Raw genomic sequence first — 19,465 nt, forward strand, 5'->3', positions numbered from 1 at the left:
CGTTTAGCAACATTTTGAACATGAATAACATTGGGCACGGGGATACCACGGAGTTCGAGTCCAAAGTTTCAGCGGTTGTCAGAGGAAAACCAAAATACAGCAACAACCGGTCCTCTGGCAGAAAGAGCTCAATCAGCGGAGACATAACTTGGTGCGTGCTAGTTCATGTTTGGTCATTTATTGTTCTTTGTTTGGATTTCGTGGCAAAGAAGAGATGCGAGTAGGTCGATTAAAGGATGGCTACTCCGGCCCTGTCAACCTTCGTCAACAGTCTTTTTCTTCCTATTTTATGGTCCTTAAAGACCCTCTTGCCCTCGTACCGATGTTTCTCATATCCTGCTAGCCTACACTTTCACGTCGCGGGCGGTGAAGTACCACCATTTTGTCCGGGACGGTACTACCCCTTGTATTTTTTTTCTTACCAATATCATCTACAAACATGGTAGGAGACCCAACCAATCGTGTTCATCGCCATGTCTTCTAATCCATCTATCATTCAGGTTCTCGTCAGTGATAAGAAATATGCATGGTATGTCTTTCATTACGTCCTAGCCTCATGACTTACCCTCAGATGAACACTGCAGTGAAACGTGCATAAAGGGGCATCGCTCATCCGCATGCAAACACACGGATCGTCCCCTTTTCGAAATTAAGAAAAAAGGTCGTCCAGTCACACAGTGTGAGCACTGTAGAGAGCTACGAAAAACAAAACAAGTACACGTCAAATGTTCATGTGGATCTCAAGATCACGGCACTCCCAACACCCACGAGGTGTCCCACAGCAAGAAGGGTACGCCTCATTTGTTGCTGAAATTAATCTGTCTTATCTTTAAGGCCTCTTCTTTTTATTTAGGGACGCCGAAGTTACCGGCGACCGCTGCGTTTCCTCATGGCCTTCCAGAGGCCCTTGAAACGCTAGCTACATTGCTGCCGGCATCGGACGACTCAGACCACAGCGGTAGGCCCGAAGCGCCATACTTTTCTCGTCATCATCTTTAGTATTGACTTTAAATAAGGTGAAACCTCTCCAACTGGCTGTAGATGTAGCTCCGGTGGCACCTGCAATTGCTGTATCCCTCGCAAGCCTGCGACACGCCGTCGCTTCTCCGGTGCAGAGCCTCCTAAACGAGACAAGCTTCATCTAGACTCCTTAAAGCACCACGAATCCCTATCTCCTCCTCTTTCATCTCATGTCTTGGCGCGTATTGCTGAGCTCCGTCCAGTACTTCCAAAACCGGCTCACAGGCAACTCCCTCTCGATGGCTCCTTACATAATCCATCTTCGAGTGTCACTCACGGTCATAACATCCGCCATCATAACTACGAGTTCAGCCCTTACGGTCGCGCTTATGGGTACACTCATTCGGATCACCTTCATGATCAAAAGGGGTCGTCATTGACCAGCGATCCCCGCACATTCGCTGGACGCCCTGTTCAATCCCCACAGCAAACCTTAGGAAGTCAGCCGATACCAGATACCTGGTCGCCTACCGAGGTTTTCCCCTCTGTCTGTGCGTGTGGTGACTCATGCATGTGTCCTGGATGTACCTTGCACAACAATCCACCAATTACCGGTGGTGCTACCTTTGCCTCGTGCAGCAATCCATCTTCCTGCGCCTTTTGTCTCGATTGTACCATATTGTCCATACCAGCAGGCAATCCGCCTCCTAACATTGACTCGTCCTCTGATCCATCACAATCACAAGAATTTGATGAATGGCTGAGACAAGTCGCCCTTAGCCCGGGCGTCTCAAATGCTCAATCGAACTTCAACCCGTATGAACTGACCACGCCTCAGACACAGTCCTATCAAAGCGGAAGACCACGGATACCGGAAACTCCGTCCCCGCCGGTAGGGTGTTGCGGCGGGCGGTGTAAATGTACTCGTAATTGTGCTTGCCTTCCAGACTGCTGTGGGTGCTGTCAAGGTTGTCAGTGTGATAATCACTGTAATGATGCACGGTCCCGAACGACGTTTGCAGTATCTGGTGAACGGGGTCCGTGTTGCAGAACGGCTGACTCAAATACAAACGCTCTTTCAGCTGGGAGACGCCTTCCTGAATTCATGGCTATGACGAATATCCGTGATCAATTGTCCGCCTCTGGGGCAGGTGCTGGCGGTCAAGGGTACTATGGTCAGCAGGGAGCATTTGTGGATTACTCCGAGCCTCCGAGTCGATCGTCTTCCGGTTCATCCTTGGCAAGTCGTGTGCCAACGAGACCTCCATCCGGCCTGGTGAGTACTTAAGGTTGTTTGTCACAAACCACGACTAATCTGTAGTGTTCACGATCTTATAGGGTTCTAGGCTGCTGGGGCACAGTGGCCCTTCCAGTAGTAGACCGCCGCCGGCACACGGACCTTCCGGGAGTACCCGTGGTTTTACTACCTATGCAGAGTCCGAAAGGGCTCGCGGGGCTGCACCGTACTCGAGCTATAACCCGTCGCTGGATGCCATGCGCTTCGACTAGGGAAGTCTGCCATGAAGTGAATTCTTATGGATCTGATGTTATCGTCCTTTCATTTTCACGTTGTGTTGTCTACTTCTTGTGGCTCGCTGGTTTACTGATGGACATGCAGTGGCCGCGATTGCCTCCTATTCTATATTTTTCTTCTCGCTATGTTTTTTTTTGCCTTCTCTCGAGGCCACGTCTTGCTCAATGGACACGATAGAGACCATCTAGAACGTCTACTGAGCTTCTTTTTTTTTTCATTACCACTCGTAACTTTCATGTACCTTACTACAAATTTCACAATTATCCATCATTAGCCGTCCAGTTTGTACGATGGCATTCACTGACTCATGTTCCCAACATAAAGTTTATTTTCATCAAAGTCAGCATAAAACATCCATCAATTCCATTCGGTCCCCCTGTGAATGGGTCAAGACATTTTCCTTGTCCTGATTAGCATGGCTCTCCGTTTCCGAACACTGCAACTGCTCCAATAACACACGATTATGGCTCTCTACATCGATCTGATGCGAAAAATCAGGTAAGCATTTTGGCATGCGAACAATATTCGACATGCCTTGATCGGCGGAGGCCAGTCGAGATCCAGCAGCTCGGCACCTTCTGGCAGCGCCCTGGAATACAAGAGAAGGTAAGGTCCTGCACCGAGATGCAGGCCAACCGAGTCCTCCAGAACATTTTCCTCAGATACCTTTGGCATGTGTGAAGTTCACGACAGGTACATCAAGGTCTCGCATACCTGGCTAATAGATGTATCCTCTATCCTCCACCACACACCCTTCTCTTGTACATAGGAATAGAGGTGCTTCCTGCCATATAATCCGTCGTGGACTAGTACTGCACGGAGATCATACTAGCGACAGATTAAAAACTGTTCTGGCTAGAATGCAACGTGAACTAGATGACTTACTCTGATGCGTTGGAGCTCAGGGCAATCTAGGAGCGTTGCAGCTTGATCACGCATCTTCGTGATGTTGATGTCCGAGACTATCAGGGATATTGATGGTTAGTAGCCCGTCAAGCAAAAATACCTGCGCGCTACCTTGAATTTCCTTCTCTACCTGACCAAGGATGCTCTTTAGTTTGTTAGCCATAACTTGGGTGGCACGAGCACGCTCGTCGTCGCCCTTCGCATCTGCCACATTCTCGTAATAATATATCGATGACCGTAGGTCCGTTAGGGTGTCTTTGTCCTGAGAACCAGTCCAGATTAGTGCAGTGGACGATATAGCAAGCCGTAAAGGACCAACATTGAAGTGCGTCAATGACTTGTTATGCAACACCAGCTTTTGAATTTCTGCATGGAGGTCCCGCTGCTGCCCTCTCTTTCTCTCTGCAAGCTCAATGTTTTCCTTCAGGAACTGGTCGAGATAGATGTGCTTCGGGTATTTAAATGACTTGCGCTCGCCCGTGACAGTGCCCGAGCGCGCGAGATGAAACGCAATAACTTCCGAGGGCTCAAAAATAACCTGGCGCTTGATATCGTCCTGATTATTGGAAAGCTGCGCAGAAAGGCGACCAACAAGGTCATTTGTATCACTCCGTCCAAGGGCTTCGACCCGGACGATGGAAGCATCTTGCAGGAGCTCTCCCGGTTCGTCGTCAAAATTGCTGTTTCCATATTGGAACTGCATAATGCGCTGTCTACGCATCAGATATAAGTGAGATAGAGAAGAGCAATCGATGCCACGTAGTACTTTGCCTGTCCGGTACGAATGAATTCATTTGTGAACACTTTGTCGAGGGCGCCTGCCACCTTTTCGAAGAATCCTGGTTCCCCATCGATTATAACGCATACACCCAGCTCAAAGAAACGCACGTTGAGATAGCTCGCCTGGCGGTTGGGCCGGATTCGACCAGGGCTCCGGCTTGAACCCCTCCAGCACCTCATGAGCGTCCAGATCCACAAGCTTTGCGAGGTCCATATTGGTGAATGTTTCGACGAGCTTCCACATGAGGAGTTCTTAAGCACTGTCAGCGATGACTATAGAACAACATAAAACACGTTTACCTGGTCCATTCTTTGGGGGTTCAGCTTCTGTTACACCTTCTGGTAGAGCTGGCCGCCAATTTGCAACACGTTCACGAATCTGAGGAACATAGAACAGCGCGTGCAGAATCAGAGCTGCGTAGACCATCGTGTGTTTCGTTGGACGTAAAGTGACAGGCCTGTAGGGACGCCTTAGTAGAGACAGATGAGATGAATGAGTTAGAGACATACCAGCCTTCCTTCCGCCACTGCTGATCGAGGGGTAAAGGCTGGTATTCGTCGCCAGTATCAGCCTGCTCAAAGCTAGCTTGTATAGCGCGATCCAGGTCGTCTGCAGCAACATTATTCTACCAATTGAATACGGCATGCATCAATACACAAGGTGGTAATATGAAGCACAGACGTACCTACATTCGAAGGTACCATCGCCCAATTGGCATCAGGAGGCCGTTCGCTCGGTCCAAACATTGGACCCTCTTGGGAGGCTGTCTCAAGTGACGCTTTCAAAGCACGCGATAATTCGTCGTTATTGTCGTCGTCACCTGTGAGGTCGATATTGATTGGTGAGTTATGGCGAACAGCAGGAGCAGGCAGCGGTCTGGGCTGGTTTATTTCCATCTGCGAGTGCGACGTCCACAATGACGATTGCGCGTCTTCTCCCCTGTCGCCCTCGATCATGGCAGAAGCTGCTTTCTCTACATCGCCATCGAATTTCCGTAGGACGCGCCTGGCCACTTCATGATCCACGCTTCCGTCCATTAATGTGATTAGAAGCTCAATGTTATTGGACTCTTTCGCCTCATCGTGATGGTGCATAGTTTGCAAACTTGCGAATAGATAAAGTTAAGTGTGCTAAGGTTGGCTGGCAGAGTGGTTAGGATCCAACCTTCTGGCTCAGTCACGGTGGCCCACGGATATATCAGGCATCTTCCGAATGCGTCTAGCTCGTTAAGGCCCATAGACGTCTACTTATAACCATGGCACTCAACCATCGCGCAAAAGGTCCCAGTACTACACGGGTTATACATCGTTACCCAAATCATGCATTTTATTATTGAAGGTTTACAATATAGGTTGGAGTCAGCATGTCATTTTATAGCGGAAACATTGTCAACCAAATTGCCAGAGGCCCGGGGAAGCAAGGATGTAACACATAAAAAACATAAGAGATAAAGTCCTTTCGGATGATACAAATAAGCAACAGGATAGAAGGGATACAACGAGGGAATAGCACTGTGGTGAAAAAGAAACATTTTGGGGTGTCTGATAGGATGTAATACATTAGGTTGCGAGAGAAAAATTCATCTTCTAGTGTTTCATGTCCGATCGGGTAAATGTGGTATAGTCCACTTGATTATATTAAGATGTAGGACTATCTGCGTAGAATGTCAGGACATTGCTCCTTCCTTGTGACGCAGAACACTCACTATAAATACCGCCATACTGCGTGCTCATGTACATAGGATCCTGTTGTGGCGGCGACTGTTGCTGTGGATGAGATTGGCTATAAGCCATCCCCATCTGTGGAAACGACGTATAGTCATTCCAAAATTGCGGATACCGCCCTATCCCAGGTTGATCACTGGTATATGTACCAGAACCGCTCCCATGCAAAGCCGACCGTGCTTGTCCTGGATGCGAAGTCGAGGACTGAGAGTTCCCCGCCCGACGGCTATCGACCAAGCCTGTGCTATACATCTGCGGAAGCACAGACGTAGACAATGTGTTTGGGAATGAGAGGTAGGAAGATCCATCAGAGGTCCACGGGTAATATGATGGCTGCGAAGTTGAGATAGGTGCCCCAGCAAAGTCAGCATGTCGCCCCGCACCAGACTCCTGACCGACATCATGCGACGTTCCACTGAACTGAGTCGATCTCCAGGTGTTGGCATACCCTTGTCCTGATCCTGGTATGTTAGGCGAGCTGCTTGAAGGTAGGGCCTGTAACTGCGAACGCTCGTATGCGTCCTCTGAGTCTATCGAATGCTCAGCTGTTCGCTTCTGGCGGTCCCGAGAAGTGAATGAAAGGCATGCTTGGCTAGAGTTCAAGGGATTTGCCATGACGTTTGAACCCCGAAGAAGCTCATTGGCACGTGCTGCGGAGGGCCAGACGACTTCCATGTCTTGCAGTGCATCCATGCACCTGAATAGACCTATCCGTGATTGAGGGTCATTCGGGAAGATGGACGCTGCATATAAAATGAGGATACGATTGGGAAAGAAAATCAATCGTGACTTACAGCTCGTGACGTGCATGATACCTGCCGTAAAAACATAGAAGCAGAGAAAAACGGGTGCGCGTTGCAGACAGTACTTTTCCCGATAAGATGAAACTAAATCCATCTCACGTTAAAAATCGCTTGCAAAGGGGGTAATAAAATAATTTACCGATAGATGAGATGTGATTTGCAGCACCCACGCACAGCTCATAATGTTTCTTGCTCGTCGCACACGCTTCCGCATCGTGAGCACTATCCGATTTCCTGAAAAATTATTAATATCAATAACGGAGGAATATCAGGGCACCCACCCCTTATTCAGAAGGTACGTGTTCCTTATGCTATATGCCCAGTTATTTCCAAAGGAATGACAGACAAACGAAAGGAACTCACAAGGGGCGATGCAACAACAATGTTGTACACCAATACTGCATGTGCAATGTCAAAATATGGGGCGGAACGACCGCGCCCTGCTTCAATTGTAGATGCTCTGGCAAGTCGAGATACCACTTATTCAGCAGCTCCTCAAGTTGTACTGCTTCAGTGTGCCGAGAATTCACCGGATGAATAGCATACAGCGACTGTACGAGCTTAGAAAGAATAGTTGCTGATACATGGACTCAGCTATGGCACTGCACGGTGGAATGAAAGTACTCACAGAGCTTTGCAGAAGCATTAAAGCTAGATAACACGCGTCCAGTTATTGAACACCTCATCTCTGCACTAGGTGGATACCCATGTCCGCGGGAATCAGGCGGTGGCGACTCATGAGGAATCCACAAATCCATCTCCTCCGCCTAAGTTTTAAAAATACCCATCAACACACCGGATTATAATCGATGATAACGTATTTCCGCACCTCATTCTCGCCCGGTAAGAGTGTATCGTAATCCCGCTCGAAGATCGCAAGCGGTCTTCCGATATACGAACTTACATACCCATCAAGCACGACACATCCCCACCATATCCGCCGCCGTTCCTGTAGCTCCCGGGAGCCGAACAAACGCCCGACGTCGGCACGGGCCCAGCCGTCCGCTGCACGGTGCATACCGAGATCCTGCGCCATGCGCACTGCCATGCCTGTGTATACCCAGGCTTGTGCCATGGCACCAATGCCAATCTCGCGGTACCCGAGTAATAGAAGAGCTTGCACGGTACTTGGCATCGAAGATGCGTAAGTGTTGTCGAGAAGTTTTTTAGCGACATTAAAGTACTGATCACCTGCAGTCCACATCGGGATTGGCTCTCGGACCGACGACGTTGATGAGGGGGGAGGAGAGGACGGTGGGAGGGATGACGACGCTGAATAGCGTTCGGCAATGGAAAACATGCTGAGGAGCAAAAGCGGAGAAATATTGCGACGGGCACGGTGGAAAGGCGACGGAGATTTCGAACCGTGATTATCGGAAGCAGGCGATGGCGTATCTGCTGCAGATGGATTCTGATGACTGACATAAATGTGAGTGGCAGTAAGAAGAAACCGATGAGGCGACACTCACACTTTGTAACCCTCCCAGAAAGCTTCCTTGTGCAAGACCGGGAACGCCGAATGTACATAAGTAAAATATATCTCCAATAAATGCTCCTGAACAACTAGATCAGGCATCACGCTACTCAGATCTTTGTCCGTGACAGATACACCCATCAAAGGGCTATTGGTTGCGATCGGGCTTGCGGCAGAATTCGTCAGCGAGTCAATACCAGGAATTACGAGTGACGTTGTATTTGTATCAGATGGAGGGAGTGGTGGCCAGACACGGGCCTTGGGGAAACGCCTGTGACATGTGAGACATTCATGCAACATATTAGCGAACAAACCGCTCACCATATTCCACCTTCATTTCGAGCTTCCTCCTTCGCATTATATCCTAGCAGGTAAAGACCACTTGCCTTTCCGTGATACCGGACTTGTTCGTCCTCGTTCAAGGAAAGCTGTCCCACAGCATCAACAACGTCGTCTTCGTCTTCAGAATCTGTACTGGCAGGTGCTTGTGTGTGTGAGTGGTCGGAGAGATCCGGGGATGACGATGAACCAAGTCGCCGGCGTTGACGTCGTCCATTATCATCGAATGAGAGAGGTGGCGAGAGCCTAGATTGTGAAAGTTGGATCGTGCGCTGGTTGTTAGCACCAGAAGGCGAGCGAGATTGCGATGAAGACGGGTGGGAAAGTGATAGAGATGACGAAAGGAGAGATACAACGCGATCCTGCCATTCATTTGAAGGGCTGTACAAAAAGTATTTTCAATGCTGTTAAACAACGGGGGAGAATTAAATTTACTGTGTTGACTGTAAGTCAACACCACTGCCCTCCGTTGCAGTGGTATTACTGGAGCGTGGTTTCACATTGCCACCTTTTCGTCCTTTGACACCGTAGGAGGAGGCATCGACTCGATTGAGGATCTCACGAGCAAGAGCGTCCTGATTGGAAATTTATTAGCATGTGCACCGAGTCAGATATGTACGTCGTTGACAACAAATGTAAGAATGAATGCGCCGGGACAATAAAAATTTAGGATAACCGAGGGACTTGGGAACATCGAAAGAGCAAATGAATGCAAAATAGAAATAAAACATAGAGTCCACGAAAAACGCTAACCTGTCTTAGGGTGTGCAACACATCCTCCAAACCTGCAGCGTTGCCTGAAGATGGCTTATCTTCTTCGCCATACCTGCAAAAAAATTAGTGAATAGTTTTTGTGTCCAAAATAATGATCCAGACGCACCTTTCGCTATGCTCTGCCTCCACAGCGAGGAGAACACCAAGTAGGGCTTCAGTTTGGTGCAGCCGAGCTTCGATGGCGTCAATGTACCCCTTAGGGGGGCCGCGCTTGCGCGAAGGTCCGAGGAATGTACACGCTACAGATTGAAAGACGTAATGCCGAGAGCGGGCAATCGGATCATTGTAGGCATGAAGCGTAGGCGTTGATACGAAAATAAAAGGTAGTGACCTCGATTATAGGCACGGCATATCATATGTCAACAGTGTTCCAGATTGCCAGACACACGTGGCAGGATGTCATTATCAAAGGTGGTTGCGAAGGCCACAAAAGGGAATTCGTGATGTCCGGTTGAAGAGGAAAGGCGACCACATTCAGGGTGGCATCAAGTGGCGCGGATTGATAGTAATATGGATGGATACCAAAGAACAGATGAGGAGCCGGAAAATTGCAAAAATGTGGAGAGGGGGTAATGAGAAGGAAGGAGCGAGAAAGTGCGGTCAGAAGATTGCCGACCGTGTAGAATTAGGCAGACTTACGCGTGCCCAGCATGATGCAGCTTTTGCAAGCCTCGCCGTCTCCTGCGCGCTCGCACTTGCATTTGCTTTTGCGGCATTGATCACAAGCTGAAAGATGATAAATAACGAATTAAATAGACATTTGAGACGAATAGGGACGATACCTTTGCTGCTCCTTCTCCTAACGACTCTGTCCGAATAGCCAGATGAAGTAGCGGGGGCGCCAGAGGAGCTAGGAGGGTCAGGTAAGTCGTCGCCATCATCGTATTCGTCCGGGAATGATAGGGAATTTAAGTCGAGAGTGGAAGTAGCTGAGCGTTTGCTAAGCCATGGATCTTCGGGGTGTGCCATAGATCCGAAGCGGTAGTACGGACGGTCTGGGAGTGTGGTCGATGTTGTAGTAAAATTATGGTTAATGTGCGTAGTACTATTAGGCGCTGACGCAGATGACGGGAATTGAAAAGAAAAGGTGTGGGGTGGCGAAGGTGAAAGATCAAGATAAGGTGAGGATAGCTCCGATTTTACGCTGGCAGAATGTGAACGGGCAGAGTTGGTACTGCCTGTGGTATTTGGAGTGTAATGTGGTGTCGGGTGCGAGTCTAGTACATAGTACGCATTAGCTGGGATAGCCATCACAATAATATGAAGAAGGAAGGGTTTGAAAGAGGACAGACATGGATCAAAGGTCTTGGGTCTCGTATTTCAAAGATTTCTCGATCTCTTGCCAAGCCAACTGTGCGATCTACGAGCTGTGACGACGAGACTCAACCCTTGATTCCAACTCCTCGGAAGGAACGACCCTTGAAGTCCATCCCCGCTTTCTGAATAAGAGCAAGCCATCACTTACCGATTAATCGCTGCCCCAATGTACGTTATTTTGCGAAAGGCGTGGCGTCAGAAGCTTCAAGTTTTCAAGTTGTAATCTTCTTAGTACCGGTCAGGTAGTCAAGGTCACCTGCGTAAGTCTCATCTTAATGCTTACAATTCAGCCCCACTTTCTCCTTCTTCCCACTCACTTAACCCATATGTTCAGTATTTTATTATTAGTGCACCTTTATAACTTCGGTGCCATCCGTTGACCCCGAGGAGAATCTTATTTCTTCTATCGCCTTCAAGGGCGTCTCCAGCGGTCCCAATGTGTTATACTACCGGCGTACACTCACCGCTTCGTTAGACCAAGTCATTGGTACTACCGTGACACCCCGTCGGAAGCGTTCCAACATCCGATACTCCCAGCTACATTGTCACCTGACAAGCCGTATACTAGATGGAGAAGGAAAACTATTACCGGCTAGCATATGGGTACGCTTTCGTTACCACCATCTTCTTAAGGAATCTCTCTAATAGTTTGCCTATGCCCTATGTCCGGCATGCCACCAGATCACCTAACGGCTTCCGAGGACCCGTAATCTTCGCATTTCAAGTTTCATTCCGAGGATATTTATTCGCTCCAGAGACCAGCCTAGTGCTTTTTTTGTCGTCCTCCAGTTTGTTTTACAAATAGGTGTCAGTCTAATTCTTGTTTGCGACTCTTCTGCATTTTCAAGTGTCACCCCATCTGCGCTGGACTCCAAGGATATCAAATTCAATTGAGATCAGAGACCGAGTGAAAGGTCTTCCCCACGTGAACCGTCTCCGTCTTCATCACTTCCTTCTTACCAGGGGGTAGATTCAAGTAGCTTCTCTGCTGTGGATCGCTTTCTTCCTAGCAATCATTGTTTGATCGCTTTGGCACTGGCCGCCGGTACCGCCCACTGCAGCCGTGTCCAGGCACAGGTCCAGACCAATTTGATTTGGTTAGTTCTCCGTGTTCGCTCGGCCACGTGGTTATTTCCGTGATTGCTCCGAGATCGACCCGTTTCCTCCCGTGTCTCGTCTCCAGCAACCAATCTCGTCGTCGCAGATATTTTCCTAACCTACTACAATGGGCCTCGGTCCACGTATATGTTAGACACGTAGCATCCGCACCTAGCAATATGGGTCAATTTTCAAGCAATGTTTCGAAGAACAGTCGAGAAAAGCACATCATGAGTTTGTATTGGGTTTGTACGTACATTCAATTAAAGCTAGCTCCGAGTCGAAGATTGAAGTTCAAGACAACCAACCAGGGACGTTAATTCTTCGATTTCCTTGTTCCTGATCTCAACTTGAGATTTGTCGGGTATCCCGAAAGACGCACTTATGGTTGCGCATACGCAGCGTAAAGACTATACCTGTGAGCACCATTTCATCGATCGCCGCCGTGAGCGAAATCTAGTAAACCATTCCGTGTTTTCTTGAAATCTTTCTATCTCAGATTACTCGCTGTTTGCCGTAAGCATCGAGCAATTTGAAATGCCCATGCATTAACGTTATTGTATCAGGGAAATTGCGCACGAGTCTTTTCAAACACTAGCGATACCTATGTGATAAATTTTCAAAGTCGTATTCCGAGAGATGAATCAGGCAAGCACTAACAATACATTCGTTCTCTTCGCACGCTGGTATAATGATGTTTGCAGATCTCGCCCTAACTGGATTGTAGGTCCACATTCAGTTGCAGCCACTTCGCACGCTCTCCCATGGCCCATCAGGTGCCTCGAAGGGAACCACGTGGAAAGAAGATGAAGATAAAGATCAGGATGAAGATATGTACATCTTGTCGATCGAGATGAAGTTTCCTCGAGTTCTGTCGGCAAGAGGCCCTTGCTATGTGGGCTGTGTGGCCAATCATGTCAAAGACAAATTACAGGCGTATGAAAAAGCCTCATTACCTGGATACTATTATCACACCCCTACATCCGGAAGGATCCCTCCCGCGAAAGTATGGCACGGACAAGTCGAAATTTCCGAAAAGAATGGAGCCTGAGCTAAATCCGCGGGCCGGTTCCAGTTGTCGTTGGTTGGCACGATGGTTCACGGTGTTTTCTCTTGGTAACTTCCATTCTGCCAATCTCGTGACGTCATGCAGCGGTGTCACAGTTCTGTTGATAGAGGCTGAAACAAGGTCCCACCGGAATGGGGCAGTCGTACGATAATCGGTCACTCCCGAAAAAGGGCAATAATGCCCGCGAGCTATAGGGCGTTCCGTAAACCACGCATGGTTGGAGAAGTAAATCATATCATTCCCGCGAACCACGCATGATTAGACAAGGAAGCCACTCATCTGACCGGAGGGATAGATGATTAGATTTCGGTCGTTGACGAGTTCCTGAACAGTCTCGTAATAGGGCAAGCAAGATCCGGATGCTTGGGTTACATCGAAGAAGGCGCGCTACGCATACGATGACGATGGTAGAGTCCATAGCTAGTGCACCTTTTGCTGAATCGGGAGTCGAGCAGAGTATACAGTGGCACCACGGCGTGTTTGAGTCCATAGCTCAGTAGGCAGTCAATATCCACAACAACCTCGTACGATTCAAGGAGTGACCTGGCAGATTCGGCTCACCCAGTCCGACCAAGGTAAAACTTGCCGCAATCTTCTTGGTGACTCCAAGGGTAAGTTTGGCAATCTTGGTACACCAATTCGACCACGGAAAACTATCCCCATCGTACCACAGGTATGAAGTCCAAAATTTCGGAGAACTGCCACGATTCAGAACGAAAGCACCGCGTCAGGCTTTAATTCAGCACTGTATGGTATAAAAGCGACATTACCGGAGTGCGCACAGCACAGATAATGTCCTGATCACATATGACTAGATCTGGGTTTTAGGGTGTGTAGATCAGGAAGCGCCTAGGCCTGCGTTGACCTTGGTTTGATCTTGTTATCAACTTGAAAAGCTATGATAACGAAAAGTATCGTACAATGCTGGGCTCACTGCTTGGGTAGATCAATTTCTGATCACATAGAAACTCCGAACTGGTGAGTGGATCCCGAAGAGTCATGACTGGTATTTTCCAAGCTTTCGAATCGATGGAAAATGAAAGAATGCAGTAGAGATTAGTGGAACAACCGGGAAACATGAACGTTGGTGGCGGAGTTATGTCACCGTGGGGTCTGTCCACATTTCATCATCGTCCATGGCCGCAAACCTAGCTTTCCAAACAAACCAACCCACTACGGTTGACTGCAGCTATAAGATCCTTCCGCCAATCTGAAGCCTATCACCCTAATCAGTCATCATGTTTGGTTGTTGCGTTGCTGGTCGTCTGCTGCAAACCAACCTGCAACAGATGGATGAGACACATGCCCTCTTTGAAATCCCAGCTGCTGAGAAAGTTAATCATGTATGCGTATTTTTGCTTGGTACAGGTCAGTGCTTCATGCTCCATCCCTGCTTCGAATGACAATGACTTATCATGTGCCGCTGATCTATAACGTAGTTCCATTCCCTGATGGATTTGGCGCAACTGTCCACTTTTTCTGGCCCGGAAAAGGTTCACAAGTACTTGGCATGTGCGCTTACCTTCCATTAACCGAATGTAAAGACCATAGACCTTACTTGCGAACTTCAGGCTTTCGAACGACAAACCATCAGCCATATTCCGCCTTCGGTCAGCGTTCTCTTCCACATCAGCAGCCCCATCAGGCATATCAACTCCTTCTGCGTTCACATCCGCAACTGTGTCTTCTGCACCCGGTCAAATCACCGCTATACTCGGATTTGCATTAGAACCCCTTGAAACGATCGCCGCGCAACTTGCTTCTCTCCCCCAAGCTCAAACTCCGAACGCTATGAATATAACCCCCATCTCAACACCGATGTCATCACTAGCACCAGTAACCAAACCTGCAGATCCATCGGTGCTTGCGGAGAAAATAGCCAAGCACCTCTTTAACTACATAGCGGGCTTCGTGCCAGCAGGAACAAATATAGGTCCAGAAAGTACTGTTTCAATGGGCGTCATTGCTCGATGGTACGAAAGCTTTATAGGGAAGGTGAGGGCAGGCGGTGTCGGGTTTTTGGAACGTAATGAATAGCTTCTGCCGGGATTGCATATTTGACTTTTTCGATCGATTATGACGAACTCGATTTCATTCGTGAGAGGTTCAGGGAATTGCCGCTCACTGATTTTGAAACTAGCATCTGGGTATCAGGGAAACATCAATCTGTGACTCTGGTGGAACGCACTGGCTACGAACCTACAGCATGCACGGGAGGTTCATAAACATGAATTTTGTTTACTGTGGTGTCACGATGAACAATTCATCCTATTATTCGGGTTGTGGGTGTGTTCCATCATATGAGAACTTACATTTTTGGTCAGGTGGTCTCAGCTGCTTCAGAATTACTTGTCAAGCCATTTGTTCTGCCTCGAACATGTAAGGCAGCCACTACTGGAGTCATTTTAGGCTCGAAATATCATATCCGGCGACTAACTCTTTCGTGCAGCATTAATGGACTCGGACAGCTCGCTGGAGTGTTCACGGGAGTTTGCAATCATGCGAAGCCCGCCGTCAGCGCTCAGCGCTCGGTTCGTAGTACGGCAGCGATCACCGTACTTACTATCTGCAAGAAGCAAGAAGGAATGACTGTCTTCCCCAAGTTCTTCTATCCTTCTTGATAGGAGACCAAAGAAGCACATATTCCTGTTGGCCCACATTCCTCGGCCACGAATTGGAATTGGTGTGTGTTGTAGTTATGCAGCCTTTTCCTCCGCTAGTGGAAATTTGACGGTTTTATATATTTTTATTTCAACATCCAGTTGAGGCCTTGAGGGCATGCATAAGCAGGCTACCGGGACTCCTGACAATGCCTATAGAACCCAGCCATCGATCCGGACAGAAACTAATCCAAATAACCGTTTGTCCCATGTTAGAATTCGGACATCTACGTCTGGTTTTGGCCCCAACCTGGGCAACCCCATCCGGACATCATGTTTACGTTGAGTCACGAGGCTATGGTATATCAGCGTAGGAGCGACCCAACACAAGTCCTTCGTTCAGCTCTACCAACAACATTTCTTCCAGCACTCCCGCTCATTGCCTGATGCGATCGCTATCTTCAAGTGTCCTCAATTTGCCTTCCTCTTCATTCTCACTTTTCTGCACCTAAGACAATACCTTCCAACCCCCAGAGTATCAATTTCCAGGACGTTCTCATCCTCTTCGTGCCTGTCAATTTTGTAATTTACCTGGTCGAATGGCAGTCAGACTCCAGTCAACTTCAAGCTCTAGGAATCATAAATACAGCTGCAAGTAATCTGTGTCAAATACAGTCGAAACGAAAATATTAATGTTATTCTATCCAACGCATCGTTCGTATCAGATAATAATCAGGTCTCTGATATCACAGGACCCGAAACCCGCCCAGCACGCTCAAGAGTTCCATCCTGTAGTTCATACGCGGGTCGATACCGCGGTAGGGGGCCGACACTATTGACGCTCCTGTCATTAACCTCGACTTGACATTGAGTATTTGGATCGCTGGCCAGAACCTGGAAAGGTCCTAGTGTTTGGATAGAGCTCCTAAGTGACTCTGTCTCCCTCAAATCAGAGACAGGGTCAGCAAGGCATGACTGGTCGGGGTTATTGGCAATGATGGTAAAAGGACCAAAGTCATTCATAGACGACTTTGGTGGAGTTGGTTCAATAAAACACATCGTATTTGGATTATTCGCCACGATCGTGAGTGAAGAAGGAAGAGTGTGGGACGAGTCAGGACCCGTGACAAGTAGCGCTGGATTTGGGAGTGTGTTATATGTAGATCCCAGAGACGTGTAACTGCGCGGGCGTCAATTGAAGTTTGCAAGAAAAAAGCATGCTCACCCCTCGTCGTACAGCGTGCAGTACGGAATCTTGAGCTTCCTTAGGAATGTCCAGACATCTGAGTATGACCAATTGATGATTGGGTTTATTCGTTCGAAGGCGGGCCATCCCGGATCCGTCACATTTCTGTATGATAGGGTTGCTACAAGTCATGAGTACTTGCATCGCGCAAGAATAGCGACACTCACTTCCATGGGGGTCTGTTCGTCGTGTGCCCACCATAATCGCTTGAATATCTGGGAAACGTGATTTGTACAACTCCAGGGCTCGCCGCATCCCTTCACCACCCCTAGCTGCTCCAACAGGCTGAGTTTGGAGGCTATGCCCTATATAGCCACTGCTCCCCTTGAGCGCTGTTGGGGTCGACACACCGGGTGTAACACTTTCTACAGGCAACTGAATGTCCGAGGATAGATTGCATGTGAAAAGCTCGAGGAGGTAGTCTTGCGCTGCTATCTTGATAAACTCCTCCAGTGCAGGGAATGGTGATGGGTCTGGAATGTATAATGCGAATATAGACTTATGCGTGGACGACACCTTTCTGGCGAGAACTGCAGCATATAGATGTAGTAGGACGGTGCCTATGGGACGAAGGCATTAGTAGATGTATATCTCAGGGGTCCTGCTGACGCACAATCCTTCCCGCCGTTGAAACTCAGGGATACGTGGTCTTGCCTATGAAATGAGATATCAATGATGAATCGTGCATGAGCAAAGAAAAAACTGCCGCTCACCCGTATTGATCCAGACACTGCTCGATGACCTGCAATGCCTCTTTTACAACGGGTGCTACGGGTTCATTTGACTCTGCAAGGTTGTAAACCTCGCTCGCTATCTTTTGGTAGTCCATATCGCTCCAAATGACACAGGTTTTGAAGATGCTGAGGGTACAACCCAACGACGGTCCAGCGTGGAGAGAATCTAGGGAATATGTTGCTAGTAAATATGGCTGAGAGAGATATCATACAGCAATGGTGTGGGTACAAAGTTATTGTGGGAACAAACGGCCCGGCGATCTCGACCAATACCATTATCTGATCCAAATCTGATCAATTTCACAAACGCTCCTCTTATAGCACTGCATAGTTATTTGAACTTTCTTTCAAGTCAACAACAATGGCAGCCGTGGTACTTGTCACTGGAGGCACTGGACTTGTCGGGAAAGCTATCGAGTACGTTATCGAACACGAACCAGAAGGCTCGCGCTTCGGAAAGCGTCCAGGAGAGAAATGGATCTTTGCTGGCTCTCGCGAGGCCGATCTAAGGTACTGTCATAACGATTATTGTCCCGATAGAAAGTATCAATTTGCAGTGCAGAAACCCAGAAGAAACATTGAAATTATTTGAGAAGTACCAACCCACTCATGTTATCCATCTGGCTGCCCTTGGTACGCCTGAGTTCGGGTCAGGATGAGCCCATCTAATCTGCATTTATATAGTGGGTGGTCTCTTTGCGAACAGAGAGCGGAAGGTAAGGATAAAGATTTTTCGTCGTGCGCGATCTGACCCCTTACAGATGACTTTCCTTCGCGACAACATGCTGATCAATGACAACGTTCTCCACACTGCTCGCATCAAAGGGACAACGAAAGTAATCTCTTGTCTTTCGACGTGTGTCTTCCCGGACAAAGTCGAATATCCTCTCACAGAGGAGAAGGTTCACCTTGGACCACCACATCCGAGTAACTTCGGATATGCGCATGCGAAGAGAATGGTAGATGTCCAGAACCAGTATGTCACGATTCCCTCAGGGTACCCTTTACTGCGGTTCATATATACTGTTTAGTGCTTACAAGGAGGAATTCGGCTGCAACTTCACATCTGCCATCCCGACCAATGTGTTTGGACCGCATGATAACTTGTACGCTTAACCACTGCAAAAGTCATCATGTCCTAATTGATTCTTATATAGTGATCTGAAGCATGCGCATGTGATGCCAGCACTGATCCACAAATGCTACCTATCACAAAGTCCATTTTCCCTCGTTTCGAATGTTCTGCATACTGACACGTTTCCAATGCAGAGAACAACACGTCACTCAAAGTTATGGGTGACGGCTCCCCTCTTCGTCAATTTATCTACTCCCGTGACCTGGCCAAGCTATTCATATGGCAAATGCGCGAGTACGAGTCTGTGGAACCTGTCATACTTTCAGGTGAGCGTTCATATATCTACTGATGTGAATTTTATTGATGAGCTCTTAGTGCATGAGAATGACGAAATCAGCATTCGCGATCTTGCGAATTCCATCGTCAAAGTCATGAACCACCCCAACAAACCCGAGGTATGTTCCTTTTTACTGCTCACGAAATACCTGAGCACAGATGCTCTTGGCATGAAGTTCGAGAACGAAATCAACGACAACGGCCAAGACCGTAAACCCGCATCGAATGCAAAGCTCATGAGCCTGATTGGCGACTTCAAGTTCACGCCATTCGAACAAGGTTTGTTGTCCTCGTTTACTCACTTCAGTTCCCGATAATTGACTGTTTCGCACAGCTCTTGAGGAGACGGTGACGTGGTTCCTCCAGAACTATGCTAACGCGAGGACTGGACCATCTCACGCTTAGACAGATTGGGGTAAACGGACAATGTCATAGAATTACAGTTGCGTTTCACTATTTGCCTGCTTTTCATCCCTTGCCTGTATATGCAGATGTACTTATCACTATACCGACCATACTTTCTCGGGAGTTGTCAAGGGCAACTTGAATTCTGATACCAATGTGTTCATCACGTTCTCCTCGCCTGAATGACCGAAAGCGAAAATGCAGCATCCTCCGCAACGACACCTGAAGCGCGCTCTTGGCCAGAGTTGATCAGGCTTGGCGTTGGTGGAGGGAGCGGAGCGCGACGTGCC

The 19,465-nt window shown here is 48.2% G+C and overlaps 6 protein-coding genes across 6 annotated transcripts; 3 read left to right on the forward strand and 3 right to left on the reverse strand.

The window, feature by feature from the left end:
* Positions 1-219: 219 nt before the first annotated feature.
* Positions 220-2,717, forward strand: EDB93DRAFT_288081 (uncharacterized protein). The gene is made up of 7 exons (XM_041455979.1): positions 220-442; positions 501-529; positions 585-790; positions 854-958; positions 1,017-1,913; positions 1,983-2,236; positions 2,299-2,717. The coding sequence occupies exons 1-7, from the start codon at positions 440-442 to the stop codon at positions 2,467-2,469; spliced, it is 1,665 nt and encodes a 554-aa protein (XP_041313160.1). The 5' UTR covers positions 220-439; the 3' UTR covers positions 2,470-2,717.
* Positions 2,718-2,955: 238 nt separating this feature from the next.
* On the reverse strand, positions 2,956-5,412 carry EDB93DRAFT_1275350 (uncharacterized protein; the record flags this gene model as incomplete). Its single annotated transcript, XM_041454396.1, has 11 exons — positions 4,867-5,412; positions 4,691-4,790; positions 4,481-4,638; positions 4,289-4,432; positions 4,167-4,239; positions 3,720-4,113; positions 3,512-3,662; positions 3,380-3,456; positions 3,209-3,322; positions 3,070-3,160; positions 2,956-2,975 (listed from the first exon to the last, which is right to left on the reverse strand). Exons 1-11 carry the CDS (start codon positions 5,273-5,275, stop codon positions 2,956-2,958), a joined length of 1,731 nt encoding a protein of 576 aa, XP_041313161.1. The 5' UTR covers positions 5,276-5,412.
* A 53-nt stretch (positions 5,413-5,465) lies between these two features.
* EDB93DRAFT_1115707 (fungal-specific transcription factor domain-containing protein) lies at positions 5,466-10,749 on the reverse strand. Its single transcript, XM_041448294.1, has 15 exons — positions 10,078-10,749; positions 9,935-10,021; positions 9,402-9,534; positions 9,275-9,347; positions 8,957-9,096; positions 8,504-8,902; positions 8,178-8,453; positions 7,538-8,126; positions 7,337-7,475; positions 7,072-7,285; positions 6,990-7,019; positions 6,848-6,942; positions 6,700-6,792; positions 5,887-6,648; positions 5,466-5,835 (listed from the first exon to the last, which is right to left on the reverse strand). The coding sequence occupies exons 1-15, from the start codon at positions 10,544-10,546 to the stop codon at positions 5,819-5,821; spliced, it is 3,516 nt and encodes a 1,171-aa protein (XP_041313162.1). The 5' UTR covers positions 10,547-10,749; the 3' UTR covers positions 5,466-5,818.
* A 3,268-nt stretch (positions 10,750-14,017) lies between these two features.
* On the forward strand, positions 14,018-14,816 carry EDB93DRAFT_1245222 (DUF775-domain-containing protein; the record flags this gene model as incomplete). Its single annotated transcript, XM_041452293.1, has 3 exons — positions 14,018-14,147; positions 14,219-14,291; positions 14,351-14,816. The coding sequence occupies 3 exons, from the start codon at positions 14,018-14,020 to the stop codon at positions 14,814-14,816; spliced, it is 669 nt and encodes a 222-aa protein (XP_041313163.1).
* A 1,295-nt stretch (positions 14,817-16,111) lies between these two features.
* EDB93DRAFT_1075229 (uncharacterized protein) lies at positions 16,112-17,454 on the reverse strand (the record flags this gene model as incomplete). Its single annotated transcript, XM_041445150.1, has 6 exons — positions 16,112-16,223; positions 16,314-16,559; positions 16,605-16,746; positions 16,793-17,185; positions 17,239-17,279; positions 17,339-17,454. The coding sequence occupies 6 exons, from the start codon at positions 17,452-17,454 to the stop codon at positions 16,112-16,114; spliced, it is 1,050 nt and encodes a 349-aa protein (XP_041313164.1).
* A 160-nt stretch (positions 17,455-17,614) lies between these two features.
* EDB93DRAFT_1115725 (uncharacterized protein) lies at positions 17,615-19,465 on the forward strand. The gene is made up of 10 exons (XM_041448295.1): positions 17,615-17,869; positions 17,922-17,992; positions 18,044-18,075; positions 18,121-18,335; positions 18,391-18,465; positions 18,517-18,575; positions 18,629-18,760; positions 18,810-18,889; positions 18,947-19,049; positions 19,105-19,465. Exons 1-10 carry the CDS (start codon positions 17,721-17,723, stop codon positions 19,173-19,175), a joined length of 987 nt encoding a protein of 328 aa, XP_041313165.1. The 5' UTR covers positions 17,615-17,720; the 3' UTR covers positions 19,176-19,465.

The sequence above is a fragment of the Suillus bovinus genome, assembly GCF_016758785.1.
Source record: "Suillus bovinus strain UH-Sbo-P2 chromosome Unknown EDB93scaffold_2, whole genome shotgun sequence".
Taxonomy (NCBI): domain Eukaryota; kingdom Fungi; phylum Basidiomycota; class Agaricomycetes; order Boletales; family Suillaceae; genus Suillus; species Suillus bovinus.

What these genes read in the sequence shown, in the direction of transcription:
- EDB93DRAFT_1115725 (XM_041448295.1), top strand. Translation starts at nt 17,721, where the DNA reads ATGGCAGCCGTGGTACTTGTCACTGGAGGCACTGGACTTGTCGGGAAA. An exon ending in TATCCATCTGGCTGCCCTTG is followed by an intron (nt 17,993 to 18,043) that starts GTACGCCTGAGT and finishes GCATTTATATAG; the next exon opens with TGGGTGGTCTCTTTGCGAAC. An exon ending in GGAACCTGTCATACTTTCAG is followed by an intron (nt 18,761 to 18,809) that starts GTGAGCGTTCAT and finishes ATGAGCTCTTAG; the next exon opens with TGCATGAGAATGACGAAATC.
- EDB93DRAFT_288081 (XM_041455979.1), top strand. An exon ending in GGTGTCCCACAGCAAGAAGG is followed by an intron (nt 791 to 853) that starts GTACGCCTCATT and finishes CTTTTTATTTAG; the next exon opens with GGACGCCGAAGTTACCGGCG. An exon ending in CGAGACCTCCATCCGGCCTG is followed by an intron (nt 2,237 to 2,298) that starts GTGAGTACTTAA and finishes ACGATCTTATAG; the next exon opens with GGTTCTAGGCTGCTGGGGCA.
- EDB93DRAFT_1115707 (XM_041448294.1), bottom strand. Translation starts at nt 10,546, where the DNA reads ATGGCTATCCCAGCTAATGCGTACTATGTACTAGACTCGCACCCGACA. An exon ending in GTTGACTTACAGTCAACACA is followed by an intron (nt 8,903 to 8,956) that starts GTAAATTTAATT and finishes CTTTTTGTACAG; the next exon opens with CCCTTCAAATGAATGGCAGG. An exon ending in TTGTTGTTGCATCGCCCCTT is followed by an intron (nt 7,020 to 7,071) that starts GTGAGTTCCTTT and finishes CTGGGCATATAG; the next exon opens with CATAAGGAACACGTACCTTC.